We start from the raw sequence: 18,664 nt of genomic DNA on the forward strand, positions 1-18,664 counted from the left end.
CCTCGTAAATGTGGGGACACAAGTGCGAAAATAAGGATCAAATATGGTTTGAGGTAACATGTTTAAAAAAGGGGCAGACTAGATGGGCCAAGTGGTTCTTATCTGCCGTCAAATTCTATGTTTCTATGTATATTTCTAGAAGGACAACCATCTCTGCAGCAATCCACCAATAGGCCTGTATGGTAAGGTGGTAAAAAATACATGGCAGCATGTATGTAGTAAGTAAAAATGCACTTAAATGCAGAGTGTCAAATGTTTGGAGGAAACCAGGCACTGCTCATATCCAGGACAATACCATCCCTACAGTGAAGCATGGTGGTAGATGTTTTTCAGCAGCAGGAACTGGGAAATGAGAAAGGATAGAGGGAAAGATGAACGTAACAGAGACATCCTGGATAAAACCTGATCCAGAGCACTCTTGACCTCAGACTGAGGCGGCGATTCATCTTTCAGCAGGACAACGACCCTAAGCACACAGCAAAGATATCAAAGGAGTGGCTTCAGGACAACTCTGAATGTCCTTGAGTGGCCTAATCAGAACCCAGACTTAAATCCGATTGAACATCTCTAGAGAGATTTGAAAATTGCTGTGCAGCAACGCTTTCCGTGCTAAAGAGAAAAATGGGCGAAACTGCCCAAAAATAGGTGTGTCAAGCTTGTGGTATCATATTCAAAAATACTTGAAGCTATAATTGCTGCCAAAGGCGCATTAACAAAGTATTGCGCAAAGGCTGTGAATACTTATGTACATGTGATTTAATTATATATATATATATATATATATATATATATATATAAAAAAAAAAAATTTTACATTGTCATTATGGTGTATTGTGTGTAGAATTTTGAGGGGGAAAAAAATATTTATTCCATTGTGGAATAATGCTGTAAAATAACAAAATGTGGAAAAAGTGAAGCACTGTGAATACTTTCCGGATGCACTTTATATACTTAAACTGGACACCACTTTGTCCCTATACTAAATGATCAGAACTATTGTTATAAACACACAATAAAATACTTGTCGGCTGACCAAACCTGAAAGAGGCATTCCTGGCAAACATTCCTAGTGTGAAAGTGTTTTGCATTATGTAGCGAAACAAAGGAAATGTCACACAAGTCTGTGACTTCAAATAAAAGCACATAAAAACATAGTATAGGAGGAAATTTGTATAATACAGTGTACCGTTTTCAGTTTAATATCAAACATTCCAATTATTATATCAATGAACAAAATACTTCTGAGTAATGTAATGCATTTTCAAAACACCAGCACCATAGAAGCGGTTGCGGTCCACAGACTTTAATTATCCGAAGGAAATAGGAGTGCACATCGCTGCTTCCTGTCGAATATGAAATGGTGCACAATTATCCAATCACATTGCCTTGTATACAATGCAGTCAGACAAACTGAAGGGTAACTCATGCACAGCAGGAGATGCCACATCTAAATGAGGAGAAATTAATCAGCATTTGTGTTTTCTGCTTTTAAGTGGCATATAAACAGGAGCGTTTTCCTTCATCTATCACTTAGCGGGAAATTCTGAAAATATGGCTTTGTGTAATCATGCTAATGTAGATTAGAAGAACACCTCAGACAGACTTTTTTTTCTAGATTTTTATTTCCACAAAACACGTTTTAACAACTTCCATTTTCCAGCCTAGTAACAAAAATATTTGTTGCGATCAAGCACAATGGGTGTGTTAATAAAAAAATTGCAATTGGACAGATCAAATAACCTCATAGTAAGCAGATCTTCACTTTCTTTAGTCTTTATACTTACACTAAATTGATTCAATTGGTTGCTATGGGTTACAGTAAACCGCTGGTCTTTGCACCTTTACCCCTTACAAGGTGTGATAACTAGCAACACTGAAAATGCCACTTAAAATATATATATATAAAAACAACAAAAAAGTAAAAGCAGGAGAATGTGAATATCAGAAAAGTCACAGCTTTGAGAATAAAAAAAATATTTTTGACATTTCTGTAATTAAACATTGTTTTGAAAGTCCACCACCACAGTAAGAGTTGGGACAAATATGTGATGCTTCTGAACAGTTTGTTCTCACACATATTACTTTACATTACTTGGGTAACAGGTTTGTCATTGAAGTATTTGGCCAGTTGCTTAAAATGCAGAAATCAGTATAATTAGAACTTTTTTTTTACAATTTCATTCAATTCCCAAAAAGATCTTGCTTTTAAACAGCATATTTATAATTTGATTAAACTAGCTGTGCAGAATTGGGAATTGAACAAGTCAACAGTACATTTCTCCACGTAAAACCAAATAAAAATGTTCATCAGTTACAGCTACTTTTAGATTGGCGGGCATACCTGCCTACACTCTTGAAACAGCTGAGAGGCTCCTCCATCTTATTGCACTCCCGCGCCCCAGAAAGCATAGCAAGCCTTCCACACAAACCAACCCCCCCCCCCCCCCCCCCCCGTCCCCACCGTGTCCCCCCTCCTCCTCTGGCAGTGAAGATGAGGACTTGGCCCTGGTCATACAGTGACAGGACCAACCTGCTGGATTTGTATGTAAATGGCCCCACATTGCAATTTGAATACAATAACACTAACCAGTGTACCTTGATGGACAATAAAAGGTGTTTTTAAAGACAGAAATGTGTTATAAATGTAAAGCTGTAGCTATATTCTGAGTACTATATTCTAGTCATTTCCTGTTGTTAGTTGAAAGAAGAATAAGATCTGCATATGAAGCATTCTGTTCAAATGATATCTAAATAAATCCAGGGGGGGGGGAAAGAAAACTGACAACACATAGGGGCAGATGTATTAAGCCTTAACAAGAGATAAATGCAAGGGTGATAAAGAGAGATAAACATCCAGCCAATCAGCTCCTTACTGACTTTTTTCAAACACAGCCTGTAACATGGCAGTTGGGATGTGATTGGCTGGACGTTTATCTCTCTTTATCACCCTTGCATTTATTTCTTGTTAAGGCTTAATACATCTGCCCCATAATACTGTACTGTAGCTTACTGATGAATTCAATTCTCCTGTTAATTCTTAAATAGCAACATTTTAATTTCCTAAGACTGCATTGTCAAATAACTTTAACCCTATAAACGCAATAAGGACAGCTAGCACAGCTACACTGTAGAGCACCACCCTTTCTCTTCTCTCTCCCCGGGTTGCTGCTAGGACGGCCTGGTCATGTGCTTCTGTGGGTCTCCCACTGGCGCAGGCACCATTCCTCTGTAAGGTTTTGGACTCCTGCAGAGTAAAAATTATCAGCATGTTATAAGCTTGCAAATGGACATATTGAAATAAAACATACATCGATCCATTCTCTTTGAGAAAAGTGAATGTAAAACAAAGTGATTCTGTGCATACGTACATATCAATCAGGTTTGGAAGGACAGGCCCTAGTCAGTGTTTGGTACATTTTCTTGGCTACATTTTCTCTTCTAAACCTGCTGCCTGCAAAAATGCCCCTACACATGCTACTAACCCAGGAATGGGGAACCTTTGACCATCCAGCTGTTGTGGAACTACACATCCCAGCATGCCTTGTTACAGTTTTGCTCTGTGGCCATGCTACAACTATTGCAGGGCATGCTGGGATGTGTAGTTCAATAACAGCTGGATGGCCAAAGGTTCCCCATCCCTGTACTAACCCCTGGTATTACACATGCTACTGACCAATGGTATCACACATGCTACTGACCCCTGGTACTACACATGCTACTGACCCCTGGTACTACACATGCTACTGACCCCTGGTACTACACATGCTACTGACCCCTGGTACAACACATGCTACTGACCCCTGGTATCGCACATGCTACTGGCCCCTGGTATCGCACATGCTACTGACCCCTGGTATCGCACATACTACTGACCCCTGGTATCACACATGCTACTGACCCCTGGTATCACACATGCTACTGACCCCTGGTATCACACATGCTACTGACCCCTGGTATCACACATGCTACTGACCCCTGGTATCACACATGCTACTGACCCCTGGTATCACACATGCTACTGACCCCTGGTATCACACATGCTACTGACCTCTGGTATCGCACATTGCTACTGACCCCTGGTATCACACATGCTACTGACCCCTGGTATCACACATGCTACTGACCCCTGGTATCACACATGCTACTGACCCCTGGTATCGCACATGCTACTGACCCCTGGTATCGCACATTGCTACTGACCCCTGGTATCGCACATTGCTACTGACCCCTGGTATCACACATGCTACTGGCCCCTGGTATCACACATGCTACTGACCCCTGGTATCGCACATGCTACTGACCCCTGGTATCACATATGCTACTGACCCCTGTTATCGCACATGCTACTGACCCCTGGTATCACACATGCTACTGACCCCTGGTATCACATATGCTACTGACCCCTGGTATCGCACATGCTACTGACCCCTGGTATCACATATGCTACTGACCCCTGGTATCACACATGCTACTGACCCCTGGTACTACACATGCTACTGACCCCTGGTATCACACATGCTACTGACCCCTCTTATTGCACATGCTACTAACCTAGTCTGGATCCCTGCCCTGTCCACTTATTTGTTGTAGTGGGTTGTTAAAGGAGGCTGGTCTACTTCTTGGAAGTCAGAAAGAGCAGACAAATATGTCTAAAAACAGAGTCCATCTCGGGTATGGTATAACCCTCCAACAGTGGGATTCCGGTGTTTGTTTCTCCAACACCTGAATCCCAACTGTCAGGAGCAAGCGCATTCAAGCCCCTTGCAAGCTCCCTGCGCTCGCCATGCTGGGGGCTCTGTGGCGAGTGCTGTGAGCTTGCAAGGTCATGGACCCACATGAGGGGAAAAAAGCCCAAGTAAGTCGGGATTCTGACTGTCGGGCTCCTGACAGTTGGCATTCTAAGGTCAGAGAAAAATTGCCGTTGGAATGCCAACTGTCGGTGAGTCATCTGGCACTCGTCCGTCTTCCCCTCTCTGCAGTAATAATTGCTACACAGTTGTGGTACATTTAACAAACACATATTACTCTAATCAGCCCTGTAAACGTCTCTCCCGGAAAAAAAAAACAGCTGATGGTCATTATTTATTATCTAATTATTGCCCAATAATACCCCGTTAACATGCAATGACACTTGGGGAACCCAAAGCATAATCTTCAATAATTGCCAAGAATCGGGGCTAACTGGAAATCCCTTAGCTGCAGTAAATTCCCACAGCTAATTGGATCCATGCTAGATAGACTCTTCTTATTTACAAATGCACATAAAACGATTTTTTTTTCATACACAATATCCCATCTGCATCCACCAGAAAACAATTCAGTATTCATGGACCATACTCTGAGCCCATGTCGCCCCATGGGCTAGTGGCTTCTAGGCAAAAGTGGTTACCCTTGATGCAGGGCCTGAGTTGCACCCCTGAGCCCGCCTCTCCCTACAGTTGGGTATGAATCATTAGGTCTACACCACAATGGTCGACAAGCATTGGGTCGACGCCATTAGGTCGACATGGGTCAAGGTCGACACAAGCAATAGGTCGACAGTCAAAAGGTCAACATGGTTTTTTTTACCCAAATTTTGACACAGTCGATATGGACACTGAACGTAGTGCTTCGGGCACGGTGCATCTATGTGCTCGGCACACTATTTTATTCTCCCACCACGCCCTAGTGGATGGTAGGGCATGAAATACCGCCTGCTGGCTCATGTCGGCTCAAAAAATTGTGAAAAAAACCCATGTCGACCTTTTGACTGTCGAACTAATGCTTGTGTTGACCTTACCCATGTCGACCTTTATGCTTGTCAACCCAATGTATCCCCTACAGTCAGTATTTACTTCACAATGCAGAGCAGTGCTCCCTGCTTGCTGGGGTGAGGACAGTTATGTCCTCGCAGCATTCTCCAGTCACCACATGCTGCAGTGCAGTATTCCCTACATTTTGGATGACAGAATAGTCATGTAATATAGGCCAACATTCTCCACGCATGGCCATCTCACAGCTGCAGCGCTGTGTTCCCTGCCTGGTGGGAGAGGCGATGATGTCACACCTTCTAGCACTACTGCGACATATGGTCATACACTTGATGGGTGGTTAATGGAAAAACTTAATTTACTACTCAGGAGACAAATCAAGTCATAGAGATGGATCATTTACAGCAATATTTATATAGACTATCTTACATAAACATTCCAGCATATAATACTCCCACAAGGTATTACACATAAACATCCAATTTTAGAGAAATTGTTATGACATTTTCCATTCAGCTAAAACTACAGAATACACCTTCAGCAGTATGAATTAATAGGAACCCAGGAACAGGCTTGTCCATTTGTAGGTACTGAGCTTGTACTCTGGTAGCAATGACTGCGATGCATGTGGCAGTGTTATTCATTATACAACACTGGCCAACCAGGTATTGTAGTAATCATAGTTGCCTACCCTCCTGCATTCTTCAGGAGACTCCCTGAAATAGCAGCAATCTCCCTCTCTCCCTCATTAGTCCACCAATATCCCTCATTTCACCTAGCCCACATTACACTGTTACATTTTGGGAGAAAAAAGGAGTGAGAGACAGATACGTTTACAGTGAATCATCAGCGCCATTTTCCAGCACTTAACCAAGTATAATATCTCTTACTAACTGCTTTGGGGCTCATCTACATTTGAATAGAAATCATTTTAAAAGATCCCTCCCAGATGTAGCAGTACACACCCACGCTTCTAGGTGCCACGTTCACAATCTCTTTTCACAATCTCTCCATATATGGAACTAGACACGCCCTTTGGGTGGAGCATGACACACACCCTCAATGGGGTGCTGTGCAAAATTCTATTTCCAACAATAATCTCCCTCAAACTAGTTTTCAACAGTAGGCAAGTATGGTAGTAATGTGACTGCAACATTGATTATTCTAGCACAGATCTTGGAAGAGTCTTATAAGAACTTTGTTATTATGGTGAATGATACATTGCATAGGCTTCAGTCACTACTACTTGGCCAGCCAGCTGTGAGCCAGTAGCTGGTTGCTATAGACAGAGCTGCTAATCAGTTGAACCTGAACCCCAACGCCCTGCACTGAATAAAGAGGACGAGGTGAGCTAAGACTAAATAAAGGAGTATGATAAGAGATAGCAATAACTTTGTTCAAGGTAAATTCATTCTATTTATACATCTATTTATTTACACATCACTACTTTTATGAGTATATTAGTTTTATTTATGGGTTAGAAATAATATCCGATGGTGAATCGAATGCAGCTACATAATATGCTAAAGATATGGGGCTCAGGGCCACTGGTGGTAGGTCTACGACTGACTTTGATCTATTATGGAACAAGAGTAATGAAACAGGAAATCACTGCAGATGAGCGGAGAAAAGCACAGCATGTGTCACAGGAGGACAGAACATGCTTCACAGTACACGTTATAGATACAAAGTATGTTATATATTCTTTCTGCAACTGAAGGTGAAGTACCCTTGGTGGAACAGTACATGTCAGGCAGCGTCGTAGCACTTCCACTACAAATTCAATATATTATATATATTTATTGACAGTTTCTGATATGGAGCAGCAGATCTCGTTGCGCTTTACAATAGTAGACAGTGATAAAACAAACTGGGTAACAACAGACAGTCTTGTACTCCACACTGCGCCAGAGAATGATCTAAGCAGAAACCCTGAATGAGTCCCCTGTTAGATGAGACCCAGCATTTAGAAATTAAAATAGGAAAAGGTTTCAGAGTGTGCTAAACCTTGTACTTTGTTATGTCCTAAGGGCATGTTTTATTACATTTTTATTTAAAAATCCACTTTGGTCTATACGTCAAGGTTTAGCGCACTCTGAAACCTTTTCATATATATATATATATATATATATATATATAGCGTCCAAGAGACCGGCACATTCCACGGCCATAAGTAACGAAGTAGCCAGGTGCCTGCACAAATTGTAGATATTCCACGGGGGTGAGAGCGGCACTCGCAGCATAAGAAAAACACGTATGAAATAGGGTTCAAAGCGACGTTTCAACGTCTTTTATTAGACGTTTTCTTCAGGCTAATGCAAACAAGAAATGACACTTACTTTATACACCTCCGTGCTCAGACGTCAGCTCCCGCCGTCCGACAACCGGGCGCACTGGGAATGACGTCAGATGTGTGCTACCGTCACCAAGGATACATATAAACATAAACAATACAAGGCGATACAAAACATTTAAAACATGTAAAGACAAATCATACTGGTAATCGATGCTAGTATATGGCAGTAATAATATCATATAGCAAATATACGAATAATATGAATCTAAAGCCACGTACATAACCAAACTAGACCACACAATATAGAATTGCGGACTAACGGACCGGATAATAATCAGCGCATGTAGGTCCATAGGAATACATTACAGGTACCATCACGATAATCGGTACAAAAAATAGACATAAAAAGGGGCAAATGAATGCATATGTTATTTTCTAGTAAGGCAGCTTATCCCAGCAAGTTCATTTAAACCCCTAGGGGCTAGAGTATCCAACCGATGAATCCACCGTGTCTCACATTTGAGTAGCTGTAACCCCCGGTTACCACCACGTAAACTAGAAGGGATGTGGTCAATCATCCTGTATCTAAGTGAAGGCAAGGTATGTTTTCTGGCAACAAAGTGTTTGGGCACCGGTAGGTCACACTTACCACCTGCCAATGCGGCTCGAATGGTTGACCTGTGAGTGGTGATGCGTTCCTTAAAACTTCTTTCGGTCTTGCCAATATATGACAAGCCGCAGGGGCAAATAAGTTGATAAACAACGAATTTAGATTGGCACGACAATGTATGTCTGATGGTATATTTGGTGCCACGATGGGGGTGATAAAAGGTATTGCCAGGTATTAAACAAGCACAGATGGTGCAAGTGCACCGAATGCAACCTCGCGGTGGAGGTGTAGCCGGTAAATTGAATCCCGTGATATCGGTTTTAACCAAAATATCACGAAAATTTGGTCCTCTCTGATAGCAGGCCATCAGCCTGGTATCAGGAATATTGATGTTAGGATCTGTTTTGACGATGGGCCAAAGCTTTTTTGAGATTTTGTTAATGACCGGACTATCCTTAGAAAATGTGGTAACCCAGGGGATGATTTTAGGAGGAGGGGGCTGTATCTTAGGGGCTAACAGAAACTCACGTGAGACACCTGAGACACGGTCTCTAGCTGTAAGGAGATCTTGTAATTTATATCCTCGGACTAAAAACTTCTGAATCAGCGCTTCTATCTGTACTTCAACTTCCAGAGGGTCTGATATGATACGTTTAACCCTTACCATTTGGGAATAAGGTAATCCCTTAATTAAACTGGAGGGGTGGCAACTCGAGCCATGTAATAAGTTGTTTCTATCAGTGTCCTTCTGGAATAAAGAAGTAGAAATGATACCATCGACTAAAGACACTGACACATCAAGGAAACTAATACATTTCTGGTCATAGGTAATGGTAAGTTTCACAGGACTAGTACTAGCATTATGCAAGTCGACATGTGTCATCAAATCAGAAATAGGACCAGACCATAAAATGAACAGGTCATCGATGATTCTCCTGTATAGCAGGATTCTGGCTGCCAGCTCAGGGTCTTGGAAGAAAAGTAATCGCTCAATGGTAAACATAAATATGTTAGCATATGCCGGAGCGGCATTCGAACCCATTGAGCAGCCATTGAGCTGTAGCCAGAATCTGCCATCATGTATGAAATAATTTTTGACCAGTATAAAGTGCAATAAAGACAATAAAAAATTAATGTCTGGTCCCAAATAATCACTTTGCTGAGACAAAAAATCGCGAACAGCCTCCATACCTGCATCATGGGGAATTATGGTATAGAGGCTCTTCACGTCTTGGGTGACCAACCAAACTTCACCATTCAGTTTGGGCAACTCTAATAACGCAGAAAGAAAGGAAGTAGTGTCCAACAGGTAATACGGTTGGCGGACAATATAAGGTTGCAGTACTGCATCAATGAAGACCGATGTAAATTGTGACAGTGATTGTCTAGCCGCGATGATCGGCCGGCCAGGAGGTTGGGACAAAGATTTATGAATCTTTGGTATACTGTAAATAACAGGTGTTACCGGATATTCAGGAATCAATGCTGTCATCAATGTTTGGTCAATGATCTGGTTGTCGACCGCCCTTTTAAAAAGAGTACACAATTCTTTGCGGTACTCAGAAGTTGGATCATGTGTCAGTCTTTTATAGGTCAAGGTATCAGAAAGTTGGAGGTCCAATTCGGTTTTATAGTAATGATAATCCATAATAACAAGGGCACCACCCTTATCAGCTGGGCGAAAGATCAGCTCTTTATTATCAGCAAGATTTTTTAGGATTCTTCGATCAGCTGCTGATAAATTAGAGTGTTGGATAGGGGCTGTAGATAAGGCCTGTTCCACTTGTGTATCTAATAACCGCATATAGGTCTTAATTGACGGATTAGTCAGCTGGGGATCAAAAGTGGATCTAGGAACAGGCCTTATCTACAGCCCCTATCCAACACTCTAATTTATCAGCAGCTGATCGAAGAATCCTAAAAAATCTTGCTGATAATAAAGAGCTGATCTTTCGCCCAGCTGATAAGGGTGGTGCCCTTGTTATTATGGATTATCATTACTATAAAACCGAATTGGACCTCCAACTTTCTGATACCTTGACCTATAAAAGACTGACACATGATCCAACTTCTGAGTACCGCAAAGAATTGTGTACTCTTCTGAAAAGGGCGGTCGACAACCAGATCATTGACCAAACATTGATGACAGCATTAATTCCTGAATATCCGGTAACACCTGTTATTTACAGTATACCAAAGATTCATAAATCTTTGTCCCAACCTCCTGGCCGGCCGATCATCGCGGCTAGACAATCACTGTCACAATTTACATTGGTCTTCATTGATGCAGTACTGCAACCTTATATTGTCCGCCAACCGTATTACCTGTTGGACACTACTTCCTTTCTTACTGCATTATTAGAGTTGCCCAAACTGAATGGTGAAGTTTGGTTGGTCACCCTAGACGTGAAGAGCCTCTATACCATAATTCCCCATGATGCAGGTATGGAGGCTGTTCGCGATTTTTTGTCTCAGCAAAGTGATTATTCGGGACCAGACATTAATTTTTTATTGTCTTTATTGCACTTTATACTGGTCAAAAATTATTTCATACATGATGGCAGGTTCTGGCTACAGCTCAATGGCTGCTCAATGGGTTTGAATGCCGCTCCGGCATATGCTAACATATTTATGTTTACCATTGAGCGATTACTTTTCTTCCAAGACCCTGAGCTGGCAGCCAGAATCCTGCTATACAGGAGATTCATCGATGACCTGTTCATTGTATGGTCTGGTCCTATTTCTGATTTGATGACACATGTCGACTTGCATAATGCTAGTACTAGTCCTGTGAAACTTACCATTACCTATGACCAGAAATGTATTAGTTTCCTTGATGTGTCAGTGTCTTTAGTCGATGGTATCATTTCTACTTCTTTATTCCAGAAGGACACTGATAGAAACAACTTATTACATGGCTCGAGTTGCCACCCCTCCAGTTTAATTAAGGGATTACCTTATTCCCAAATGGTAAGGGTTAAACGTATCATATCAGACCCTCTGGAAGTTGAAGTACAGATAGAAGCGCTGATTCAGAAGTTTTTAGTCCGAGGATATAAATTACAAGATCTCCTTACAGCTAGAGACCGTGTCTCAGGTGTCTCACGTGAGTTTCTGTTAGCCCCTAAGATACAGCCCCCTCCTCCTAAAATCATCCCCTGGGTTACCACATTTTCTAAGGATAGTCCGGTCATTAACAAAATCTCAAAAAAGCTTTGGCCCATCGTCAAAACAGATCCTAACATCAATATTCCTGATACCAGGCTGATGGCCTGCTATCAGAGAGGACCAAATTTTCGTGATATTTTGGTTAAAACCGATATCATGGGATTCAATTTACCGGCTACACCTCCACCGCGAGGTTGCATTCGGTGCACTTGCACCGTCTGTGCTTGTTTAATACCTGGCAATACCTTTTATCACCCCCATCGTGGCACCAAATATACCATCAGACATACATTGTCGTGCCAATCTAAATTCGTTGTTTATCAACTTATTTGCCCCTGCGGCTTGTCATATATTGGCAAGACCGAAAGAAGTTTTAAGGAACGCATCACCACTCACAGGTCAACCATTCGAGCCGCATTGGCAGGTGGTAAGTGTGACCTACCGGTGCCCAAACACTTTGTTGCCAGAAAACATACCTTGCCTTCACTTAGATACAGGATGATTGACCACATCCCTTCTAGTTTACGTGGTGGTAACCGGGGGTTACAGCTACTCAAATGTGAGACACGGTGGATTCATCGGTTGGATACTCTAGCCCCTAGGGGTTTAAATGAACTTGCTGGGATAAGCTGCCTTACTAGAAAATAACATATGCATTCATTTGCCCCTTTTTATGTCTATTTTTTGTACCGATTATCGTGATGGTACCTGTAATGTATTCCTATGGACCTACATGCGCTGATTATTATCCGGTCCGTTAGTCCGCAATTCTATATTGTGTGGTCTAGTTTGGTTATGTACGTGGCTTTAGATTCATATTATTCGTATATTTTCTATATGATATTATTACTGCCATATACTAGCATCGATTACCAGTATGATTTGTCTTTACATGTTTTAAATGTTTTGTATCGCCTTGTATTGTTTATGTTTATATGTATCCTTGGTGACGGTAGCACACATCTGACGTCATTCCCAGTGCGCCCGGTTGTCGGACGGCGGGAGCTGACGTCTGAGCACGGAGGTGTATAAAGTAAGTGTCATTTCTTGTTTGCATTAGCCTGAAGAAAACGTCTAATAAAAGACATTGAAACGTCGCTTTGAACCCTATTTCATACGTGTTTTTCTTATGCTGCGAGTGCCGCTCTCACCCCCGTGGAATATATATATATATATATATATATATATATAGCGTGTGTTAGGCTGGCACTCCACTCCTCAAATGGACTTTCAGGGCCCGGTGCCTTCAGCAGGGGTGCAGCATGTGCTGTCCCGAATATGTACAGGGGGTATCAGCGGCACTCAGGACTTAACCGATAAAAAGAAAAACACGTAGCCTCTCAAGGTAGCATTGACGTTTCAGCCCTTTCGGGCTTTTATCAAGTAAATCATGTAAACTGTTTTGATAAAAGCCCGGAAGGGCTGAAACGTCAATGCTACCTTGAGAGGCTACGTGTTGTTCTTTTTATCGGTTAAGTCCTGAGTGCCGCTGCTACCCCTGTGTATATATATATATATATACACACACACACACACACACATTAGTTAGCCCGCTCAAAGTAAATGCTTCAAAAGCTAGTCTGCTACCTTGTGATTGCCTCTGTGTCTGTGCATGTGTGAGAGAGAAAGTAGTAGTTTCACTCGCTGCCAACAGATGCCAGTGTTTCGGAGACACACAATCAGACATATAGGTGATATATAAATAATATATCACTTATATTATCAATATGTTTTCCATTTTTTAACTGAAATTAAATCTGAAGTCCCTGAAGCGGGACCTGCAACACTGGAGACGGAACCACAGCCCCCAACTGTCCCCCTGCCACAGGACACTGGTACCCACGGGAGGGACAGTGGAACTTCCTCCACCTCATTGTGACCTGTTCCTCGACCTTTCACTGTGCCTCTCCACCACCTCTAGCCGAGGCCCAGTGAGGCTGTGTGTAAGTTTTTTCTGTGCCATTTCCAGTCAGCAATCCAATACTGTCCTGTGACACTCATCTTACTCCAGCCAGATCATCTAGTGTTCTCCAGCCAATTGTATGTGTCTTACAAAAATCCTTCCTTGACCAATTCTGTGTAAAAGTGTTAAAACATTAATATCCATCACGCGGTTCTCGAGATTAGCCAGAATGGACAGACAGACACTTACCATGGACTACTTTACATACTGTATATAGATACTTTATTTTGGACACTTTTTTTTGATACTTGTTCCCTAGACTATTCATAACTCCAGGAATTAGTATTTTCAAATAACCTGTAGTATTTGTTCACATATTTTGTTTATTCTTTAGAGGTTACATTTAGTTTTAAAATTACTACACTATGGGGGTATTGCATTAGCTGCAGCTGCCGCGGCCCAGGCGCATGTGCAGTATCATCGTCGGTATTGGGCATCAATGGGCTGTTTCTGCAGCAGCCCATAGAAACTAGTTCTGGTACAGGTGCCGGCTCCTGTACACTGTAGATGACAGGCCCCGGGGCCTTGTGCATACCCCGGATTGTATGGGCTGCTCTTGAAGCAGCTCATAAAGACATCTCGGAGGGAAGGAACACCTCCCAATGGGACTGCTTTGGGTGACTGGCAGGTCGGACTTCCAATAGGAAGTCAATGCCAGCCATAGTGAAGCCAGAGTGGTCTCACAGACTGCGTCTTGCTTCACTAAGGCAGAGCACAGTGGTGGATTTTACCTGGGGTGGCTGCAGTTCTGCAGCCCATAGGTAAAAACGGCAACTTATTACATGTGCTAATTATTTGGTACGATTTTTCGATGGTAATTATCGGGCTTTCCAATTATAATTTTATCAGCTAAAAAATGTCCTGTTTTCGAGTGAAACCACATGGGATCCAGGATACTGTAAGTATCCGTGCCCATGTTTTATAATGGAAAATTGGGTCTGTTAGCGTGGATTATGGTATGCGTGCCTGAGGCATGAAAAGAATAATCCCTGATAAATGCGAGCATTGGGGCTAATTTAATCACACTATGTATGTATTTTTTTTTGTGCTCATCTACATTGAGCATTGGCTGTGGATTGACTATCACTCTTTGAAGTACGAAAGGTTTCAATAAATTGACAGTACAGTTTATTATGTACAGTATATATTCAGTGGACACTGGAGCAGTCAATTCATATATTATATTGCATATATAATATTTTCTTTAAAGTGCCAATAGGAGGGACACACGTGGCTTCTGAATTACCATTTACATGGTTAATGGGGTGGTCTCATCCTTGCTAAATCCCATAATCCTCCACCTGTATGACACTGGCTCTAAATCACACTGTGCATTTCGAAGTAGCAATTAGCTCTGTCTGCTCATTTCTTGCCTTTGATAGTCTTTTCCCTCAACATGCTAAGAACAATTTACCTCCCAGAAATGCTGCATCTGTGTAGGGTGATGAAGACAGACTGCAGAGTGATTTTTGTCTGAGGATTTGGATGTAGTGTCTGTGTTGTGCTGTTCGCAGTAGAAGCTCACAGCTTTGCTGTGCTGTTTCACTGCAAATTAATTTTCCTTGAGATTTCATTCAATCGGGGGGCTGATGTTCATTATGCTTGGAGAGGGAGAGACAGAAATTACACTTAACTGCTATTCAGCTGCCTCCAGGAAGGCCATTATGTGAATGTTCCAAGATTAGTAGGAACAGCAAGTATTTTATTTTTGTGTGCGCCTTACATGGTGTTGATTTGTTTTAGTTTCTGTTTAAAAGATACAGCTGTGTAACAACAATTGTGCAAAAATTTGGAACCGTATATTTCTAACAATGTTTTCAACCCCTGTTAGTGAAATATCCCCTAGTGCTGATTCATTAGCAGATATTAGTCACTGCTGAAATTTATACACTTCGATGAAAAACAGAACATGAATTATATTAGTGGTTTGTGTATTGAGACGGTAATGAAAGCAATACCATATAAAGGAAAACAAAATTATTATTACAATTGTTTCATTTATTACATTTTTTTTTATAAATGTTACATTTCCGATGCTTAAAAGGAAGACTAAAGAACACATTTATGAAAGATACAGATAGAAGTGTTCAAAGCTTTACCAGAAGACAATTATTGGGTTTGTGCAATGATCATTAGTAAATATGGGGCAAGGCTGGAAAGTCTTCTGCAGCTAATCTTCCAAACCCTGGCAACCGCTTCTCATTGCTTATGTAGACAGTCTGCCTCATTATCTGGCATGCAACTACAGTGCAGTAACCCATAGCAACCAGTCACAACCACTGCCGGCCTATATTTAAACATTAGACATTGAATCCTATTATAATTGAGCTATGTGAGGTTGGTGCTCTGATGGAGATTTATTTTCATTAAAATATCCCAAGATAGGAACATTTTATTTTCATATTGAGAGAACAATAATTGGTGGTAGTTCATAGATTCCTTTGGAACATTGCATGTTTTTCCATAAACCGGTTTAATTCAACATTAGTTAAATCACCTTTAGCAAATTCTCTACACGCCAAACCACTATTGTGATTTATGTTACAATATAAGATTATATGCACCGTGCAGAACAAACATCTCTGTCTGAAGTGCAAACCAGTTGGGATAAACTGTTCAAATCAATAAATAAACCAAACAAGACAAAACAATTACTGTATCTCTCCCGAAATAACATTACTGCTTCTTTATAAACAAGAGTATTAAATAAATAGCTATTTCTTACAAACACTTTACAAATAACAGGAGACCACAGATTAAGTCTATAAATAAATACATCCAATGCCATTCTGCCAGTTGCTGAGCTACTTTAATTAAAAGAAGGCTGCAGACTACAAAACAAATGCATTTTAGCTTAAAAAAAAAAATTGGATTGTCAAAATCGAATCGAACCTAAATCGCACCGTGTTTCCACACCTTCACAAGTATCTAACAGCTTATCCTGAGCCTGTTGCAGTTCTATATAGACAGTATGGGTGAGAGATATGTACAGTAATGATTACAGCGTCAGCAGTAAGGGGAAGGTGTCACTCATTACTCGTCATGCACTGTACATTTATACTTTAGATTGGTACTTGCTCCGATCAGTAGTAGAAAGAAATGCAAACAAATTAATTATTGTTATACATTTATATTACCATGCCTCACAACTTTCTGTATTTCTTAATTGGGACCAGCCGCGCCCAACCCAAAAGGGGATGGGTCTTTCTATCTGGTAGGTGTGGCCTCTATGATAGGGGGGCATAGCATATTGCCGGGACCCCCATTATCGGCAATTTGGCCTTGCTCAGAGCTCTTGTACTATAGGTTGTAGACAGCCCACACCTCACTCCCTGCAATGTAAAGATGCCATGCGTGTCCGCAGCCAGCGATCACTGGCTGCTCTTTAGAGCTGAGAAGCGGTGATCGCCGGCTCCCCCGACCTGAGACCCCACCCCCTGCCCGTGGGACACTGCCACCAGGACTGGTCTCCAAGTAGTGGGACTGTCTCCCTGTAACATAAAGGGGCAGTCATTTACAAAGCAAAATCATACCTTGCTGCTATGAAAACCATATATGAGTTCAGCTGGCATCCCGCACCTCACGCGACCTTGGAGGTTATTACTTTTGCCCCCGGGTGTTTAAATACATGACACCAAATTTAGTTAACTAGGGATTAATAAGGAATAACCCTCCAAGCTGTACATAGTCAAATAAACCACACTGCAGAAAATCTTATTTAATATGTAAATAAACCATTATACACATACACACCCTCCTCAGGACATCTTATTATGGGCTGAGGCGTTACACTGAGTACGCACTGTGTTATATGTATCCAATTTTGTGGATCAGACCAACACATTGTGCAAATGGGTTAGTGTGTACCCACTGCCACAGGCTTCCACCTGCTGAAATGTTCTGTTGTTCCATCTACTGTGGCGCTTGGCAGAAGGGATGACCCGGTGTCCGAAGAAATGCTGCTGAGTGCGGCCATTAAGGGCCTGATTCTGGTTGGCTTGGTAAGCTGCAAAGAATACAAAACCCCGCGCCACCATTTCCTCTCACAACCATACGAGGGGATGTGTTTTACGTAGACATATCCCCTCGCATGCTGCCGCTGCCGCATGTGAAATCATTTGATGGTCGCCAACCATCGAATAATTTCTCCTGCCTTCGTAAATAAAAGTCAGTCCGAACTGACTTTTATTTGTGTATGCCTCCCCTAAGACGGGGCGGGTGGCTGACGTCACAGGACGTCAGCCGCCTGCCCACATACCCAGGGGAGTAGCCCATAAAATGCTGGGTGTTGCCATGGGCAATCCTCATCCATGCCAACGAACGCCCCTGGCCCTCCCTCCCCACTGCAAATGGCCCACTACACATGGGCCATCAGGGCAGGGGCGGAACTCGGATCACTGCGTGCGATCCTGAATCGGCCCCTAACTGTATACCACACATGTGCTACGTCTTTCAGTGTGTTCAATCAACTGTACCCAGCCTAAGTTACATCAACTACATGTAAAAGTTAAATAACAGAGATATTATACACAGGGATCGAGGAGAAGAATGTAAAAATTGGGAATAGCCCCCATCAATATTATGGATGATATAAACTGTGGACTTAAGCAAGAGATGGACATTTAGGATTTAAATAAAATGTAACAGGCTAGTTATGGGCTTATTAGAAGCACAGCATTGTGCACATTATTAATATAACACTACATATGAAAGCTGGCTTCACTAGAGAATCACATGAGCTTACATGGAGAGACATCACACGGATCTCACGATAGCTTTTCATGGCTGAGTAATTAAAAAAGAATCCCAGAGCACAATAGAAATTAATAACCAGCAACAGACATGTTCACTTCAGAAACTAAAATTAATTAACCTCT

The 18,664-nt window shown here is 41.8% G+C and overlaps 1 protein-coding gene across 2 annotated transcripts in view; it reads right to left on the reverse strand.

Moving 5' to 3' along the window:
• Positions 1–2,440: 2,440 nt before the first annotated feature.
• The window catches only part of CDKAL1 (CDKAL1 threonylcarbamoyladenosine tRNA methylthiotransferase), a 794,854-nt gene continuing 778,630 nt past the window's right edge, over positions 2,441–18,664 (reverse strand). For both annotated transcript variants that reach the window (XM_083187848.1, XM_083187847.1), the window contains exon 15: positions 2,441–3,244. In XM_083187848.1, the coding sequence (XP_083043974.1) occupies positions 3,053–3,244 (192 nt within the window). In that variant the 3' untranslated portion in view covers positions 2,441–3,052. The remainder of the gene's footprint in view (positions 3,245–18,664) is intronic.

The sequence above is a fragment of the Crinia signifera genome, chromosome 5 (assembly GCF_055691185.1).
Source record: "Crinia signifera chromosome 5, ASM5569118v1, whole genome shotgun sequence".
NCBI lineage: Eukaryota > Metazoa > Chordata > Amphibia > Anura > Myobatrachidae > Crinia > Crinia signifera.